This window comes from Hyperoodon ampullatus, assembly GCF_949752795.1.
Source record: "Hyperoodon ampullatus genome assembly, chromosome: 1".
NCBI lineage: Eukaryota > Metazoa > Chordata > Mammalia > Artiodactyla > Ziphiidae > Hyperoodon > Hyperoodon ampullatus.
Window position 1 is genome coordinate 138401115 of NC_136914.1, and position 16895 is coordinate 138418009.

The following is a 16895-nucleotide window of genomic DNA, read 5'->3' on the forward strand; positions in this document are numbered from 1 at the left end:
TGCTGAGAAAAGGAGAGCGCGTGGCGCCGCGGGGCCTGCGCACGCGCCATAGTCTCGCCCCGCCCGCGCGCGCGCGGCCGGCGCAGCGTGTTTTCTTCAGACCGCCCCCCTCTTCTACTTCAACTAGAAGCGAAGGACGAGAGCAGGGAAGTGTGGGGCGAGGTGGGCGGGGCGTCGCAGCGCGCGCGGCCTGCAAAAGGAGGGAGGGGGAGGGAGGGAGAGATCCAAGACAACGTTACCGCGTCAACACCCAGTCGGGAGCCGGCCTGACCCCGCCCCCTACCCTCACGCTATTGGCTGGGAGGCCCCACATGGGCGGGGCCGACCGTGGGGTTGGGGAGGGCAAGGGGCGGGGAGGAGAGGAAGGCGCTGGCGGGCAGTGATGGCGGCGGGTGATGGGGACGTGAATTTAGGCACCCTGGGGAGTGGCAGCGAGAGCAGCAGCGACGGTAGCAGCGAGAGCCCGGGCGGCGCGGGAGCGGCAGCAGAAGGGGGCGGCTGGTCGGCTGCTGCGCTGGCCCTACTGACGGGGGGCGGGGAGATGCTGCTGAACGTGGCGCTGGTGGCGCTGGTGCTGCTGGGGGCCTACCGGCTGTGGGTGCGCTGGGGGCGGCGGGGTCTGGGGGCCGGGGCCGGGGCGGGCGAGGAGAGCCCCGCTGCCTCTCTGCCTCGTATGAAGAAGCGGGACTTCAGCTTGGAGCAGCTACGCCAGTACGACGGGTCACGCACCCCGCGCATCCTGCTTGCGGTCAATGGGAAAGTCTTCGACGTGACCAAAGGCAGCAAGTTCTACGGCCCCGGTGAGGAGTTGGACGGGGAGGGGGAGGACCCCCTGCAGCTCAAGCGCGACCATCTTATGATTGGGAGGCCCCTGGGCAAAGGGTTAGCTTGCCAGCCTTCTCGACATCTGGATCCCTGCGCCTTGTCTCCCGCACCTGAGACGGCCCGCCCCCCACACGCCTCGGCCGCGGGCCCCTCTGGCGTTTACCCCCCCGAAGTCTGGGTCCCTATGTCACCCCAGGAGCCAGCTCTCATCTTTCATTTTTCTCCTATCCCATTTCTCCTCGCAGCCTTTTCTTGTGCTGAATTTTTCAAAATCCTTTTAGTTGTCGCCAGTCACGCTGGCCCTTAGCCTTTCCTGAGCTTTCTGATTCCTGGGATCGTTGGGGGCGGGAGAGAAGAAAGATTTCTAAAGTAGGGACCTAAAGTTTTAGGCCCTGTAATTCATAGCTTTCCTTTCTTTACTCTGTGTGTGTGTGTGTGCGTGCGTGCATGCATGTGTGTGCACGCGCCACTGAGCTGCTTTTTCCCTCTACTACTCCCCATAAGGCCACGTTTAGGTACACGGAGTTCCAAGTCCCAACCCCTCTGTAAAGTCCTGTCATATAAGCAACACCTCGACTTTTTTTTTTTTAAACGGGTTTTGGTACGAAGGTGCTTTTCAAGATTAACAATATATGTGGGATGAGGCAAACCTGAATGCAGATCCTAATAAATACTGGCAAAGGTCTTCGCCCAGAGTTTTGGGGGTGCAGCTCATATACCCAGCAAGCGTGCCTGTCCGGTTTCTCTCTTTTTCCTTTTTTTTTTTTTTTTTTTTAGTAGGAAGGCAAGTATTCAACTACACGTTGATATGATTTACTGTGTTTTCACTGAGGAGCAAAAACTTAAAACAGCTATAAATTCATACCCCCAGGCACCAGTTCTGCAAGTTAAAGGTTTTTAAAACTTTGCTTTCAGAGAACTGTGTGTGTATAGGATGTTTGGTTTAGAAACCCTTTTTTTACAATGTAGTTATAGCATACATTTCAGATTATGTTAATAAACTTCAGTTCAGACTCATGGAACCTGTTGGCATACCATAAAACTGAGCAACATTGTACATGCTGGTTGTGTAGTTATTCTGAGCTTTAAAAAAGTGACTACAATAAAAGTAAATAAAATTAGAGACCTAGAGTGACCTGTTATTCGAAAGAGTACATCCAAGTCTTAAAGTCAAGGGGGTTGGCAAGTCTAAAAACAAGTTGGTTTCCTCTTTAATCTGTTAGTCCATGAGATTTATTGACACTTGCAAATATATACTTAGGATTTCTGTGCTTAGTGGCTGGAAGATATTTTAGAAGTGCTTTGGTTAGTTGTTAATTAGAGGTAAGAAATTGGAGATTCTACATGTTGAACTATTTATTTCTTAGTGGCTTGTATTTTCTGTATATATTTATAGTACATTCAATCCAACCAAGTCACAGATAGCTTATTAAGTACTTGCTTCTCGTTGTATAAAAATGAAAACCAGATGTCTGCCTACTCATATCAGCTGAAATAGTTAATACTTTTTTTGTTTACTTATGAGCATGTGGGTTAAGACAATAGGGCCAAAGTACAATATTTAAACGGACAGACCAAATTAAATAGTTAATTTTTTTTTTTTTTAGTCAAGGATTTACACAGTATGTGTGTTCGATGATTAGAAATTGTGTACAGGTTTAAATTTTTAATACAGAGCTTAACCAAACTAAAAACTCTGCCTTTGTACCCCTATCTAAACTGACAGTGAAGCAACCAAAGTATTAGTGCAAAGAAGCATATCGGTCCTCACACATTATGCCTTGCCACTATCTGAAAATAGCTAGGAGAAACAGCCTTAGACACAGTTTGGCACGATCCAGTGGCAAATGTTCTGCAACAGAAATTTTAAAATTGAGTCATAGTTATAATGTAGATAGCCTTTGTGTGGCTTGAGCCAGTGAGGGGGTTCCTCGTAACAACAGAGGAGTCAGCTTTAGGTTAGCTTCCACTGATTTCCAGGTCCTAATGAACAGGCTAAGAGTGATATTCAGTTATTTCATTCTAAGTAGTTATCAGTTAACAACCTAATAGAGATATTTGGAATATTTTATTATTGAAAGGAGCCTTAAAGGTAGCCAGATCATCTTAGGGGCTTGGAATATATTTCACATTAAGAGAAGATAAAACACTTCCCCAAAGTCTTGAAGCCAAATTTCTGGCGGTGAAACAGACGTAAGTTCGGTTTTGGTTTTAATTTCTTATTTTCGTCCTCAAATCAGTTAAGCAGTTTTGTAGCAGAATAATTCAGAAGTAAAAATCCTTATCTGAGACTCTTAGTAGCTGAAAGAATGAGCTAAGGGAGCTAGAAAACCTAGTTTCTGTGCCTAACCAATATCTACTCCCATTTCTCAGTAATGGTTTTAGAGTTAAAAGATTGTTTTGTGAGGCTTTTTCTGTGTTGAAGATATTTTTCTTTTTAGCCATACATTTTTAAAGTTTGGGTTCTTAAAAAATTAAATATTGGCAGTTTAATTTAGTGGAGTAAACACATATTGGCAAACAGTTGGCATTAACTACATTTGTTAATATTAAATTTAGTAACAGTTCAGGCAGTTGGCCAGCATGTGAGGAAAGTGGACATGTAAGAAACAATGAATGTGGGAGGAGAAAGGAACCAGATTTGTTAAGCAGCTACTACATCAAATCCATTAATTTGTCATCTCCACAATGCTTCAGTGAGATTAGTGAGTATTCTTTCAGATGGGGAGCCTGAGGTTTAGGAATTTGAGGTAAATTGGCTTGGATCACACAGACATGGTATTCAAATCCAGACATTTGACCCCAAAGCCTATCTATTCTATTTCAGGGATAAACTTAAAGAGAATCTCACTGCTCTTATTTTTTATACCCTCTCCTAGTTCCATAAGGATTTAAAGCCTCAAAGAAACACACTTCATGGCTTTATGTTGTGCTGTTTGATATGATAGCCACAAGCCACGTGTGGCTTTTTAAATTTAAATTAATTAAAATTAAATATAATTAAAAATTGAGTTCCTTAGTCACACTAGCCATATTTCAAGTGCTCAGTACCCACATGGCTACTGTACTATACAGTGCACTTTATAGAGCATTTCCATCTTCCCAATTGAGTGCTGTTCAACAGCACTGATTCTAGAGGTCAGGGTAGAAGGAGTAGGAAACTCCATTTGGGGCTTATTATCTCATTTAATTTTCAGACAGCCCTAGGAAATAAGTAATCTTCCCATTTTACAAACGTGGAAACTGAAACTCAGAGATTTTGCCCCAAGTCGCATATCTAGTAAGTGGCCAAGCTAGAAATCAAACCCAGTCTAACAGCCTTCACAGGCTATCCCCTCCCACTGTATCACAACATAATATAATTTCACGTTTCCATAGTCATAATAGATGAGGAAGACTCCAACAGATAGTATAATTTTAAATAATTTGATGTAATATTACTGCAGTGGAATTAAAACAGTGTTTTTTATTCTTTAGAATGGCAAGAAATTATACAATTGACCTTTCTAATAGTTTATCTGCATTTCTGATATTTAGATATATAGCTTCCCCCATTATTCCATGTATTCTTTGACATATACCAAAGCTGTGTATTTTCTCCAACATACCATTTAAATTCCACTGGAAAGGAAAGAAGTATATATGAAGTACCCCATGAGATGCCTAATATTTAGGAGGTGGGGGAAAGGAGCACATTTACCTTTCATGTGTCTTTCCTCCTTTTTTAACTTTATGTTCAACATGTGAATTTTATTTGTAGTTTGCAGAATTGCAGCTGAAGCAACAGTTGAGGCATATAGATAAACCTATTCCTTCATGAATGTCCTACTGACAGTACCCAGCTCTCATCCTAGCTTCTTGCTTTGAAGCCAACTGGGTCTGTGTTAGGTCTAATGCCCATACACATTCATTACCTACTATTCATTACCTGCCAATCAGATAAAGGGATCAGCTAAGTCTTCTGATGAATTTTGATACTCTGCTCAAATTTATACTAGTAATTTCTACAGTACCTTCTTGTTTGGCTCTTCTGAGTTCAACATCATTCCAATGCTTTTAATCTAAGAGGGAATTGTATTTGTATTAAATACTAACACAAAGTATAATAGGATAGCCTAAAGCATGTATAAGACCAGCAGATGTTATTCAGGTTGGAGGAAAGGAGTACATTTAGTAACATCTGGAGTTAGCCATTCAAGTTCTTTTATAATAGTTCTTTCAACAGTGTAACATAGATCACTCCTCCCCCATGTACTTGTGACAGACATCACTAAATAACTGCTGTACTCTTAGAGCCAGCATCTTGTCTCAAGATCTTTAATATAGGATTTCATCTCCACTTTTAAACTCTAAGAAGGAATTGCCTGGATTTCATTACATTGTTGCCTAGATAAGATGTTTTGAGAAATGAGAGTTCTCTGAGTCTTCAAAACATTTGCCTCCCTACCCTCATGGAGTTTATGGTCTGTTGAGGAAGACAGATGATAAACAGGCATTCAATACATGATTATAATCTGTAATTAAATATGATGTGAAAGAAATTAATAGGATATGTAATAGAGGTTAACAGAGGACTTTATTTAGATCAGATGGTTAAGAAAGGTACCCTATTTATATTGGTTTGTCAAGAAAGGGGGGATTGATACCTAAGCAAAAACCTGAAGGAGTCAGCCTTACAAAGATTGGGTATATCAATGTTTTGAAGCTATCTAAGCACTAGATCTAGAACTGATACTGTGTTAATCGGCAGAGGAAGAAACATCCTTATCACCCTTACTGATTTTCAGATTTGACTTGAGGCTTCATTTGATTAGTGTTACCTCAGTGCTTTTTTCCCCATCCTTTTACTTTTAACCAATCTGTGGGGTTTTTTCCTTTATAAATAACATATAGCTGGATTTTTCATTAAATTTAATATCAATACTGTCTTTTACCAACTTAATCAGCTTATTTTTTATTCCTTCCATGCTTTCTCCCCTACTGATTTTTTTAAAATTTATTTTATTGAAGTATAGTTGATTTACAATGTTGTATTAATTTGTACTATACAGCAAAGTGTTTCAGTTATACATACATATACATTCTTTTTTATATTCTTTTCCACTGTGGTTTATCACAGGGTATTGAATATGGTTCCCTGTGCTCTACAGTAGGACCTTGTTTATCCGTTGTCTATATACTAGTTTGCATCTGCTCACCTCAAACTCCCAATCATCCCTCCCCCACTCCACCCGCCCCTTGGCAGCCACAAGTCTGTTCTCTATGTCTGTGTGTCTGTTTCTGTTTCACATCCCCCTACTGATTTGGATGCATTCTATTTCTATTCTTTTGGTGATAAGATTCTTTTCCTTAAGTTTTTGCTATAGAATATAAGAATGTTAACCAAACATTTTTGTATGAATTAGAACGAACTGTCTCTTTAAGACACTTCACTGCCATTTGACAGAATATTTCTTAATATTAAATACACGAAACTATCATGTATACAAATGTAAATGGTGTCCCCTGGAGTTATGTGGTACACAGCCATATATTGTGGCCCTGGTTAGAAAGCATTAACTCTAATCCCTCCCACATCCCATTTTCTATGTTATTACTATTAGACTTCTAGTTTTACTGCAGTTTTTAAAACTCTACCCCAAAATCGGTTAAATTATTAACTTTTTTTTTAATAGTCGATCTTCATTTAAATTTACCAACATAGTTACCATTTTCTTTATTCACTGTCATTTCTTGCATCTCATTCCTTTGTTCAGGGTTCAGTTTTCATTTTAGTGAGGTACGTCCTATAGCTTTTTTCATTGATAGAAAAAAATTCTGTGTCTATCTGCCCTCACTCAGGAATAATAGTATAGATGTAGGATATAAAATTGTGGGTTAACTGTTTTTTTAACTCAGATCCTCAATAATGGTTTTTTAGTTTTTTGTTTTCTGGGTGTTTTTTTTTTTTTTTTTTTTTGGCTGTGTTGGGTCTTTGTTGCTGCGTGCAGGCTTTCTCCAGTTGTGGCGAGCGGGGGCTACTCTTCATTGCAGTATGCGGGCTTCTCATTGTGTTGGCTTCTCTTATTGCTGACCACAGGTTCTAGGCATGCAGGCTTCAGTAGTTGTGGCACGTGGGCTCAGTAGTTGTGACTCGCAGGCTCTAGAGTGCAGGCTCAGTAGTTGTGGTGCACGGGCCTAGTTGCTCCGCGGCATGTGGGATCTTCCCAGACCAGGGCTTGAACCCGTGTTCCCTGCATTGGCAGGTGGATACTTAACCACTGTGCCACCAGGGAAGTCCCCCAATAATGTTTTTTTTTTAACATGTGCCAGGCTCTACTAAAATCTGAGGATATGTGTCATCCGTTTATTTTAAAAAATTTGAACACATTATCTTTTCAGTTATTGTCTCTCCCATTCTCTTTATTACTTTTTCTGGAACTCTTAGTAGATACACATTAACTTTTATTTTTGGCTGTGTTGGGTCTTAGTTGCAGCACGCAGGATCTTTCATTGTGGCGTGTGGGCTCCAGAGTGCAGGCTCAGTAGCTGCAGTGCATGGGGCTCTGTAGTTGTGGTGAGCAGGCTCCAGAGCACATGGGCCCTGTAGTTTGCGGCACACAGGCTCTGTAGTTGAGGTGCACAGGCTCAGTAGTGCAGCATGTGGACTCATTTGCCCCACGGCATGTGGGATCTTAATTCCCTGACCAGGGATCGAACCAGCGTCCCCTGCATTGGAATGTGGATTCTTAACCGGTGGACCACGAGGGAAGTCCCCTTAATTTCTTAATAATTTTAAGTAAACATACTATATCTCTTTAATCTGCTTCTGTTATCCTTATTCTTGGGATACCATTTCTCATATCTGTTCTGTGTGCTCACTCCTCCATGGTAGTTTGTTTCTTAATGTAGTTATAACTTTTATTACAAACTTCAGCAATTGCTGTCTTTTTGTTTCTTGAATATTTTCTGTGATGTTCCATGAGGCTTGGGTTGTGGAAGTCTCCCTGTGGAGTGGTTTGGGGTATGCCTCAAAATAGGGCCTAATGGAAGTTTTTGAAAAAAAATTTTTTATTAGGTAATACATGCTCAAGATAGAAAAATTTTAAAGGGTATATAGTAAAAGATAGTCTACTTCCCACAACCCAGCCACCATGTTCCCCTCCCTAGAGGTGAGGAACCAATCTGAGTATCTGAGTCTTGTTCCAGAGCTATTCTCTGCAAGTGAAAGCACGTGGGTATGTACACCCCTCCCATGCACTAATGGTAGCATACTATACAAACCTTTAACAATATTTTAATATATTGAGAGCCTTTCATATCAGTTTAAAGAGAACCATTTCATTCTTCTGAATGTGTGCATAAATTCTATTATATGAATATATCATAATAGTCCACTTTTAATGAACCTTTGTTTCCAATTTCTTGTTATTACACATGGTACTGCTCTAAATATTCATGTATCATTTTAAAGGTGAGTAAAATCATAATTATCTATAAAATAAATTCCTAGATGTAAAATTACTGAGTCTTAGGGTATGGACATTTTTAATTTGGGTACTTATTTCTGAATTGCCCTCCAGAGACATTGGACCAATTTACACTCACAAGAAAATGCCTGTTTCTCACCCTCTTGCCAAAAATGTGATATTAAACTTTTTGGTCTTCGTCAATCTGAGAAGTTAAAATAGTATTTCAATATTATTTTAATTTACATTTCTCAGTGAGGTTGGACATCCTCAAAAATTTGAGTCATTTACGTTTCCTACAAATTATCTATTCATATATTTTTTGCCACATTTTTTCGATCATGACTATTTTATTGCTGCTGGGTTTTGTATCATACTTAAAGCTTTTTTGCACTTAAAGATTATTTTTAAAAATCTGTAGTTTCTTAATACTTTTATGGTTTTAGTTTGTTAGTTCCACTTGGAATTTATTTTGTTTTAAGAAGTGAAGTAAGCATCCAACTTTTGTTTTTGTTTTCTTACAGAGGGCTGTTAAGTTATCCCAACACCATTTATAGAATAATTTATTTTTCCCAGTACTTGCTGTATTACCATTACTGTTTGCTAAATTCCAACAGATATTTAAATCCATGCTATTGTATTTTTTTCACCTTAGAGTTCTCATTCTACCTGGGCTAGGTAAACTCAGGCCCCACTTCCACAAACAGCACAGGCCTGGGGTTTTAATTTTTCAAAGTCTTCCCTGCCCCCAGCCCAGCCTTGAGCCCTGGGGCCAGGGCCACTAGCTCAACCTACAGTATTGCTGAGAGCCTCCTAGTTTGAATTTTAGAAACAAGGTTAAGTTTTCAGTTCCTCTTAGAATTATAGTAGTCAAGAGATTATCTGGTTTGACCTCCAATTTTAGGCATGTAAAATTTGCCCAGTGTCAAATGTAGGGTGCGGCCTCGAACCCAGGTATCTTAACTTAAGAGGTATTCTTTCAGTTTTACCATGCTGCCTTCTCTCTAAAAGTCCTGGGAGTTCCTAGAACTAAGTATAAAAAAATAATATCTATTAGTTGGGTTTCATTTAGTCACTTTTACATATTGTTTCATTTGTTCCTAGGCACATTATAACCTTATTTGGAATAAATTACTCAATACCAAGTATTATTAGATTTTTTTTTAACTTACTTTAATAATCACAGAAGACTGTTGTCAGAACATGCCAGAAAACTGGGCTGTTTATAAACTTTAATAATGTCTCTGAGAGCTATGGTTTTTATACCATGGAAATAACTAAAACATTCTGGAATTTTCTCTTTCATAAATACTAATGTAGATACATAATCTTAATACTCATAAAATTATGTGTTACATATTTTAGATATTTACTTCCTCCTGGAATTTTTTGCTCATTAAATTATTCTTAAAGCATTGTTTTACAGTGACCATATGTTGTTGCCTTCAAAAATGTCACCCCATTGTCACTTGATTGTATTAAAGTAAGCAGTTTCAGGATACAGTAACTAGTAGATTTACTGATTTTTGAACTTTAAAAATCTGTATCATAAGTGGTGTTAACTCCTAAAACTGTTAATGAAATCTGAATTCTAACTAGTATAATGTCATTTCGGTGTATTTAACAATATCGTGGAAGTAAAATTTATCGTTAAAATGATGTCCTAGAATATTTGTTATATATGTATATTTAAGAGAATCTGTCTTGGCTAAATAATTGGGTGCATTTTTTGTAGCAAGAATTTTCTTGAAACTGTAAATCTAGTTTTGTATCAGCACTATATTTTAGTCTTTGATAAAGCAAGAGTATAATTCGCTTAGTTATTACTGAAATGTTAATATCTAAATGAGCCTTAATCTAAATAATCTGATTAATTTATGTAAGCTAGATGTGTGTGTGTGTGTGTGTAAATTATACCATACTGAAGACCTAATACCATTTAAAATTTGCTTTCCTTGGGTAGCTCTCTGCTATTATAGTATTATGGATAGCCAAGAGTAGTTATCAAAATACTAGAATCAGTAACATTTAGGTCTGTTATGTAAGGAGGTAGTGGAAAGGGGAGGTATTACTGACTTCTCAGATATGGTTCTGATTGTGTTAGGGATGCAGAGAAATATACTTTAACTGGACCTCAAATCCTCCTTTTTCTGAGCAACTCATCCTTTTCCAACTCTAGTTCTGAATCTTTATATTACGTTCTTTATGGTCTTACAGGAAAAAGTAAAGAAAACTGTTTTCAAAAAACCTTTTCAGAAGTTAAATGCTTCTTGAGGGAAATTCGAAACATGTGGAGAGCACAACAATACAGAGAGTGGGAAAATATGTTAATCACTGAGTCATTCTTTTCAAGAGTTAACAAAACATCATTTTGTCTAGAATTAGGCTTGGGTTATTAACTGTTGACTCAAGTTCACTCTAAGTTAGCCAAACCAAAAAAAGAACATCATTCCCTCTTAAGAGAAGTTGGCAGACAATTTTACTAAAGAATACACTGTTAATATACTCAAAGATGGAGGGTTTTATGACTCCTATTTTTTATAGTGATCATCTTTTCTTCTTTCCTGTTTACCATTTGGATATATTTTAAGGTTGATACTGTGAAGTATCCTGAAGTAGATTGACTTTTGTAGGCCATGGAGGTAAATATTATAACACAATGCTAAGAAAAGCTGTTGATTTCTAAAAAAAAAAGCTTTTCTTGTTAATGCTCTTCCATTTTGATTTAACAGGTATTCTAAAATAGCCATTTCCCTGAAATTTTGTGATTAGTGAAATGCTCCAGTTTTCAGGATTGTCACTCCATCTTTGGGTTTGTGGGTCCCCTGTGTGTTTTCTCAAGATGTGCTGTGTTTGAGGTAGTCAGAAAAGTGGAAATATTACTTCCCAGTTCTGTCAGTAATTTTAGGCAAGGCACTGAATGCCTCTGTTTCAGTTTGTCTGGCAGATAGGGCAAAAACTGTCCCTTCCACTTTGCAATACTGTGAGAGAGGAAAGTGAGATTGCTAGGAAATTCTCCAAAAAGTTGAAATTCTCATTTTACATTTGTAGTTTTTTATAGCCTTGATCAATTTTATTTTTTATTTTGTGTGTTTGACTAATCACTGTTTTAAGTTTGTAAGCATTGGTCCAGTTAGCATTAAGAGGCTATATATTATTCACAGATTTTTTTTGTCATTGTTGCTTCTTAAGAAAAAAAACCACATTAGTTCTCTCTATATATATACATAAATGTGTGTGTGTGTGTGTGTGTGTGTGTGTGTGTGTGTGTATATATATATATTCTCCATCTCCTGAAAACAGCCATTGCCACAAAGCATGTGGAGTTATACCACAAAAAAACACAATTGCTTTAAGGTGGACTGCTTTTCTTTCCCTAAGGACTGTTCTTGCTTAGTTTTAGAAGTTAACTTTGGGAATTCCCTGGTGGTCCAGTGGTTAGAACTTGGTACTTTCACTGCCAGGGCTGGGGCTCAATCCCTGGTGTCGGGGACCCGCAAGCCAGGTGGCATAGCCAAAAAACAAAAAAAAGTTAAATGTTTCTCATAAAAAAGAATGAAATAATGCCATTTGCAGCAACATGGATGGACCTAGAGATTATCATAAGTGAAGTAAGTCAAACAGAGAAAGACAAATATCATATGATATCACTTGTATGTGGAATCTTTAAAAATGATACAAATGAACTTTTTTACAAAACAAATAGACTCACGGACTTAGAAAACAAACTTATGGTTACCAAAGGGGATGGGGGGGGATAAATTAGTAGTTTGGGCTTAACATATACACACTACTATATATAAAATAGGTAAACAAGGACCTACTGTATAGCACAGGGAACTATACTCATTATCTTGTAATAACCTATAATGAAAAAGAATATATATATATATCTGAATCACTTTGCTGTACACTTAAAATGAGCAGCATTGTAAATTAACTATACTTAAATTTAAAAGAAAAAAAGTTAATGTTTCTCCAAAATAATTAACTCCAATTAAAGAACTTCAGATTTTACTCTGTAAATAGAAACAGTATTAAATTTCCTTCTCTTAAACACTTTTTGAATATCAGTTGTCATACCTTTTTGAATGTCAGTTGAGATAATGGGCAAAGTTTGAAAGTTACAAATGTTGGCCCATTGTAAATAGTGTCCCATTTTCTTATATAGAAGACAAATTTAAAAGTATAAAATGATAGCCTAAGTTTATATTAATAGGGGAATGATTAAATAAATTATAGGTATATCCACTCAGTGGGAAAATATATAACCCTTAAATGATAATTGTGATAGTCACCTAATATTAAGCAGCAATATGGAAAGTACTTAAGAACGGGAAAGCAGGAAAAAGTACTTTACTGGAAGTATTGCCTTTATTTTCATGTTAATATATTAATACCTAATAATGCTACTTTTAAATTTATTAAGGCCACTTTTTTGTTCCATGCAACAAATTTTAAAAGAAACGAGTTTTCCTACATCCAATGAACTTTATGGTGCAGTGCTTTCTGTAGTTCAAATTAATGTTCATAAATGTTTAGATTTTTGTCTATTTAAGTAAATTTTTGAATTCTATTCTTAAAAGTATAGATGCTTTTCTGACACATAACCTTCAATTTCCTAAATGCTTTCAAGTATGAATATGGCTATAATCATTTTTTTGCTCATTTAAAAATCAGGGGATTTCCATTTTTTTTCTACTTGTGTACTTCTCATTAGAAAATGCTTTATTCTGTTATATGTGAAGTAAAATTTTCCTCTCCATTCTCCAGAAATGTTGCCACTGTAAAGTGCTTGGTCTGTATTCTTCCTGGTGTTTTTTTGTGCATATACAAACGTGGGTGAAATGTGCATACATGTATATCTTTTTTTAATTCAAAGTGAGTCATACTATATAATTTGCTGAATTGCTTTTTTCAGTTACTATATCATGGACTTCTTTCTGTGCCTGTACATACAGAGTTACCTCATTCTAAGAAATTTCTTCTCATTATCCTATTTAGTGTCTGTGCATGTTTTGAAATTAAGGCTGTGTACCAAATAAGAGTCATGAGGTTTCTTTTATTTGACTTTTTCATTTGAGACATTCTAAAATAGGGTTAGATAATCTAAACAATTTCTTTTTTTTCCCAGCGGGTCCATATGGAATATTTGCTGGTAGGGATGCCTCCAGAGGACTGGCGACATTTTGCCTAGATAAAGATGCACTTAAAGATGAATATGATGATCTCTCAGATTTGAATGCCGTACAAATGGAGAGTGTTCGAGAATGGGAAATGCAGTTTAAAGGTACCTTCATTTTGTTGGGTTCTTTGCAAATATTAAATGTATGGCCAAAGAAAGTACATACTGTTTCATTACTAAAGAGCCTAAGGATGCTGTCTGTTTTCACTGCCATCATTATTTGATGATAAACATAGCTAACTATCAAAATGATTGTTACATGTGCTTATTATTTATAAAATCCATATTTAAAAATTGGCTTGTTACAAACTATAAAATTTATAAAAATTGTGACACCTTTAGTCTTATAAGGCTTGTTCATTAAGGTATAGTTTTTTAAATACAGAATTTAAAACAATTTAAAACAACTAATATATTTATATTTAAAACAATTAATTATTTAAAACAATTAATTAGTGATATTGATATTGTAATTTTAGTTTATTCTAAAATGATTTTCTTGATCTTACCTTCAAACCATAAAGGAAAAATGTCATTCTCCTTCATTACATGCTCATGACATCAATTTTTACCGCCTCTGTGAACACTCTGCACTGCTATTTATGTGACCTTTGGATCCCTTGGAATACTTCTTCTGGCTTCTTGGCACTTATACTGGTTTTGCTATACAAAGCAGTCCTCCTATCTTATCCTCTCAGTTTGTCAGTTAATTTGCTTAAACTAGGTTCAGAGTCTTGACCAAGAAATGACTAAACATGTTATCACCTTGGACATAACGATGTTCTAAATTAAACACCTGGTAACATAAAAACAAGCAATGTAACCAAGATCTAAGAAGAGAGTTTGATAGGAGAAAGAACAATAATGTACTAGGCACCACATATTGGGACCTCAGAGAACACAGGATAATAAGTAACGAGTGAATTTTCATCTTCTCATTTGGTTTGTTTTCTTAGGGACTACTAGCATGTGTCACATTTTCTCCCCAAGAATTATTTCCTGGTTGGATCTACTTTCCATGTGATTTTCCACCTCATGCACTCTTTCTCCCCAAGAAAGTAACCATTAACTTTTTTATGGTCTTCTAACTGTTGGAAATGCCCTACATTGCCAACTTATCTATCTAATTACAATACTTCGGGCTATTAAAATTTAAAGAACTATTCTGAGACTCACAGTGCACATTAGAGTTTAACCAGTTTTAAAGTACACGTCCTCATACCTATTCCAAGAGCCTGGCATGGGTGATGCCAAGATGGGTCCTGGGTGTGCATGTTTTTTTTTTAAAGGTCTCCAAGTGATTCTGATGCAGTGTCCTTGATTAAGAACTGGTTGTATGGAACACTCTACTGCAAAGCACAATTCCCAAGCTTTATGAGTTCCCTGACCCTGTTTTCTTTTGTTCAAGTGTTACATGAGTACAAAGACTGGACAAGGTAAACAATAGGAAAAACTTATCTTGTTCTATATGACTCTAAAGGAAGCATACAGCTTCCCTGCTGTATAATGGAATAGTGAGACAAATTTGATCACTACTGATTTTCTTTTGATGTATCTTTCAGAAAAATATGATTATGTAGGCAGACTCCTAAAACCAGGGGAAGAACCATCAGAATATACAGATGAAGAAGATACCAAGGATCACAATAAACAGGATTGAACTTTGTAAACAACCAAAGTCAGGGGCCTTCAGAACTGCAATTCTTACTCCCTTTCCAGAATGTCCAGCGTCTTTGGGTTTGGTTCACCTGCTGCAAAAAAACATTCAACAGATTGTTTGTACAAGCTAAATGAGTCTCACTATGAAGATTTGAATACTAGACATTATGCTGCCAGACTCATTTGTTGCAGTTGTTTGTAATGTCTCGTGGGGCTTCTTCATCCTGAAAAGAAGGAGACAGGAATTTTTTTTAAAGAGCAAGAAAGTCACGAGATTACTTTTCTTTTTCTCTGTTTTTTTTTTTTTTTAAATCAAAGACAACCTGATACGTATTTGCTACTTAAGTGTACAGATCTCCTCAAAAAAAACAGCAAGGAATTCCTACTTCGTGCGTTGGGTCTGTTTTAGCAATGAGGGAGGGAGGAGACCTGGGCAGGAGCTGGGGGGTGGTGCCCATCAGTCTGAGTAGTTAAGGCTACTGAAACACTAAGATGTGAATCCCCGAGCTTTTCTTTTTGGGTTTTGTCAGAGAAAAGAAAAAAACCTTTATTTCTAAGAAATTTTTGGAAATTAAAAAAAGGGATTTCAGGTGGATTTAAGTCAAAGCTAATTCCCCAACAGATCATTTGAAACTGGTTTTTATCCCTTTCCTTCCCCGAGATCAAATCAATATTAATTGTGCCTTATTTCACTTATATCGACTTGAATTATTTTTAGGGAAAGCCCCTATGTGAATTCAGAAGTCACTACAAGCAGCATTGAGACTGAAGTTGGAATATTCTGTTGACCGCAAAACCTTGATGTCATTCTGTGTATATAGAATGTAAAATGAATATTCAGTGTTACTGCCATATATGTTAATATACACAAACTTAATTAGCATTGTCATGGCCAAATGCATTCCCCCATGCTTTTCTCTTTTCAAAAAAAAATTGAAAAACAAATCAACAACTCTATTCCCAACAGCTGCCTAATTTTAGGAGTCTTGACTCTCACATCTCACTGGTGTGGGTGCATGAGGCCGTAGTATGGATGTCGTGTGGGTGTGTCTGAGTGTGTGTGAGAGCACCTTGGAAGGGATCTGCAGATACTGTAAATACCCGTACCATTTTAATAAAGCATGTACAATAAACCAAAATAAGCTTGAGTTGGACTTTATATACAAACTGTAAGCCAGTGCATTATGATATGGGAGTTGAGATTGTGTATTTGATTCAAGATAAGGAAAAATCTTGGAAATGAAAGGCAGGCACTGGTTAACCAAGTTGTACACATTGTACCACATTCACTGTAACTTTAGGAAGAAATTCCACTTTGTGGAACATTCTCAGATCTGAGATTATTCAGGTAAGAATTGATATATTAAAATGTACATATTTTTTCTTTATATTTTGATGCCAACTGATAATACTAGAAGTAATAGCACTCCAGGTGGTAGTTATTGAACACAAAACAATAAAGGATATTATACTGATTGATAGGTATTAAATTCTTCTATTAGTTTGAAAAAGCTCTTACTACAAGCCCTATATGTGTCCATTATTTGATTTCATCATGACTATTTAGGTTCTTAATTGGAGACAAGTTATACCAAAAAAGACAATTCTATTTAATAAGTCAGCAGTTAGAGAAAAGAATTCTCCTGCTTTATGAGTATAATATATGCAGAAGCCATCAAAGAAAGAGGAGCTTTTAACTGCAGTAATAAGCTAAAGTATGTAAAATACTACATTCTATTGTATTAAGTCTTGGAATGTTTTGTAGAAAATGATGAACT

General features: G+C 37.1%; 1 protein-coding gene across 2 annotated transcripts; it reads left to right on the plus strand.

Moving 5' to 3' along the window:
- Positions 1 to 367: 367 nt before the first annotated feature.
- On the plus strand, positions 368 to 15118 carry PGRMC2 (progesterone receptor membrane component 2; the record flags this gene model as incomplete). Of its 2 annotated transcripts, XM_079707336.1 has the most annotated exons (3): positions 368 to 800; positions 13408 to 13563; positions 15021 to 15118. In XM_079707336.1, the coding sequence occupies 3 exons, from the start codon at positions 383 to 385 to the stop codon at positions 15116 to 15118; spliced, it is 672 nt and encodes a 223-aa protein (XP_079563462.1). The 2 variants fall into 2 exon arrangements, with proteins under 2 accessions (XP_079563462.1, XP_079563463.1); XM_079707337.1 differs by lacking the exon at positions 15021 to 15118 and having other exon boundaries at positions 383 to 800; positions 13408 to 13682.
- Positions 15119 to 16895: the final 1777 nt, after the last annotated feature.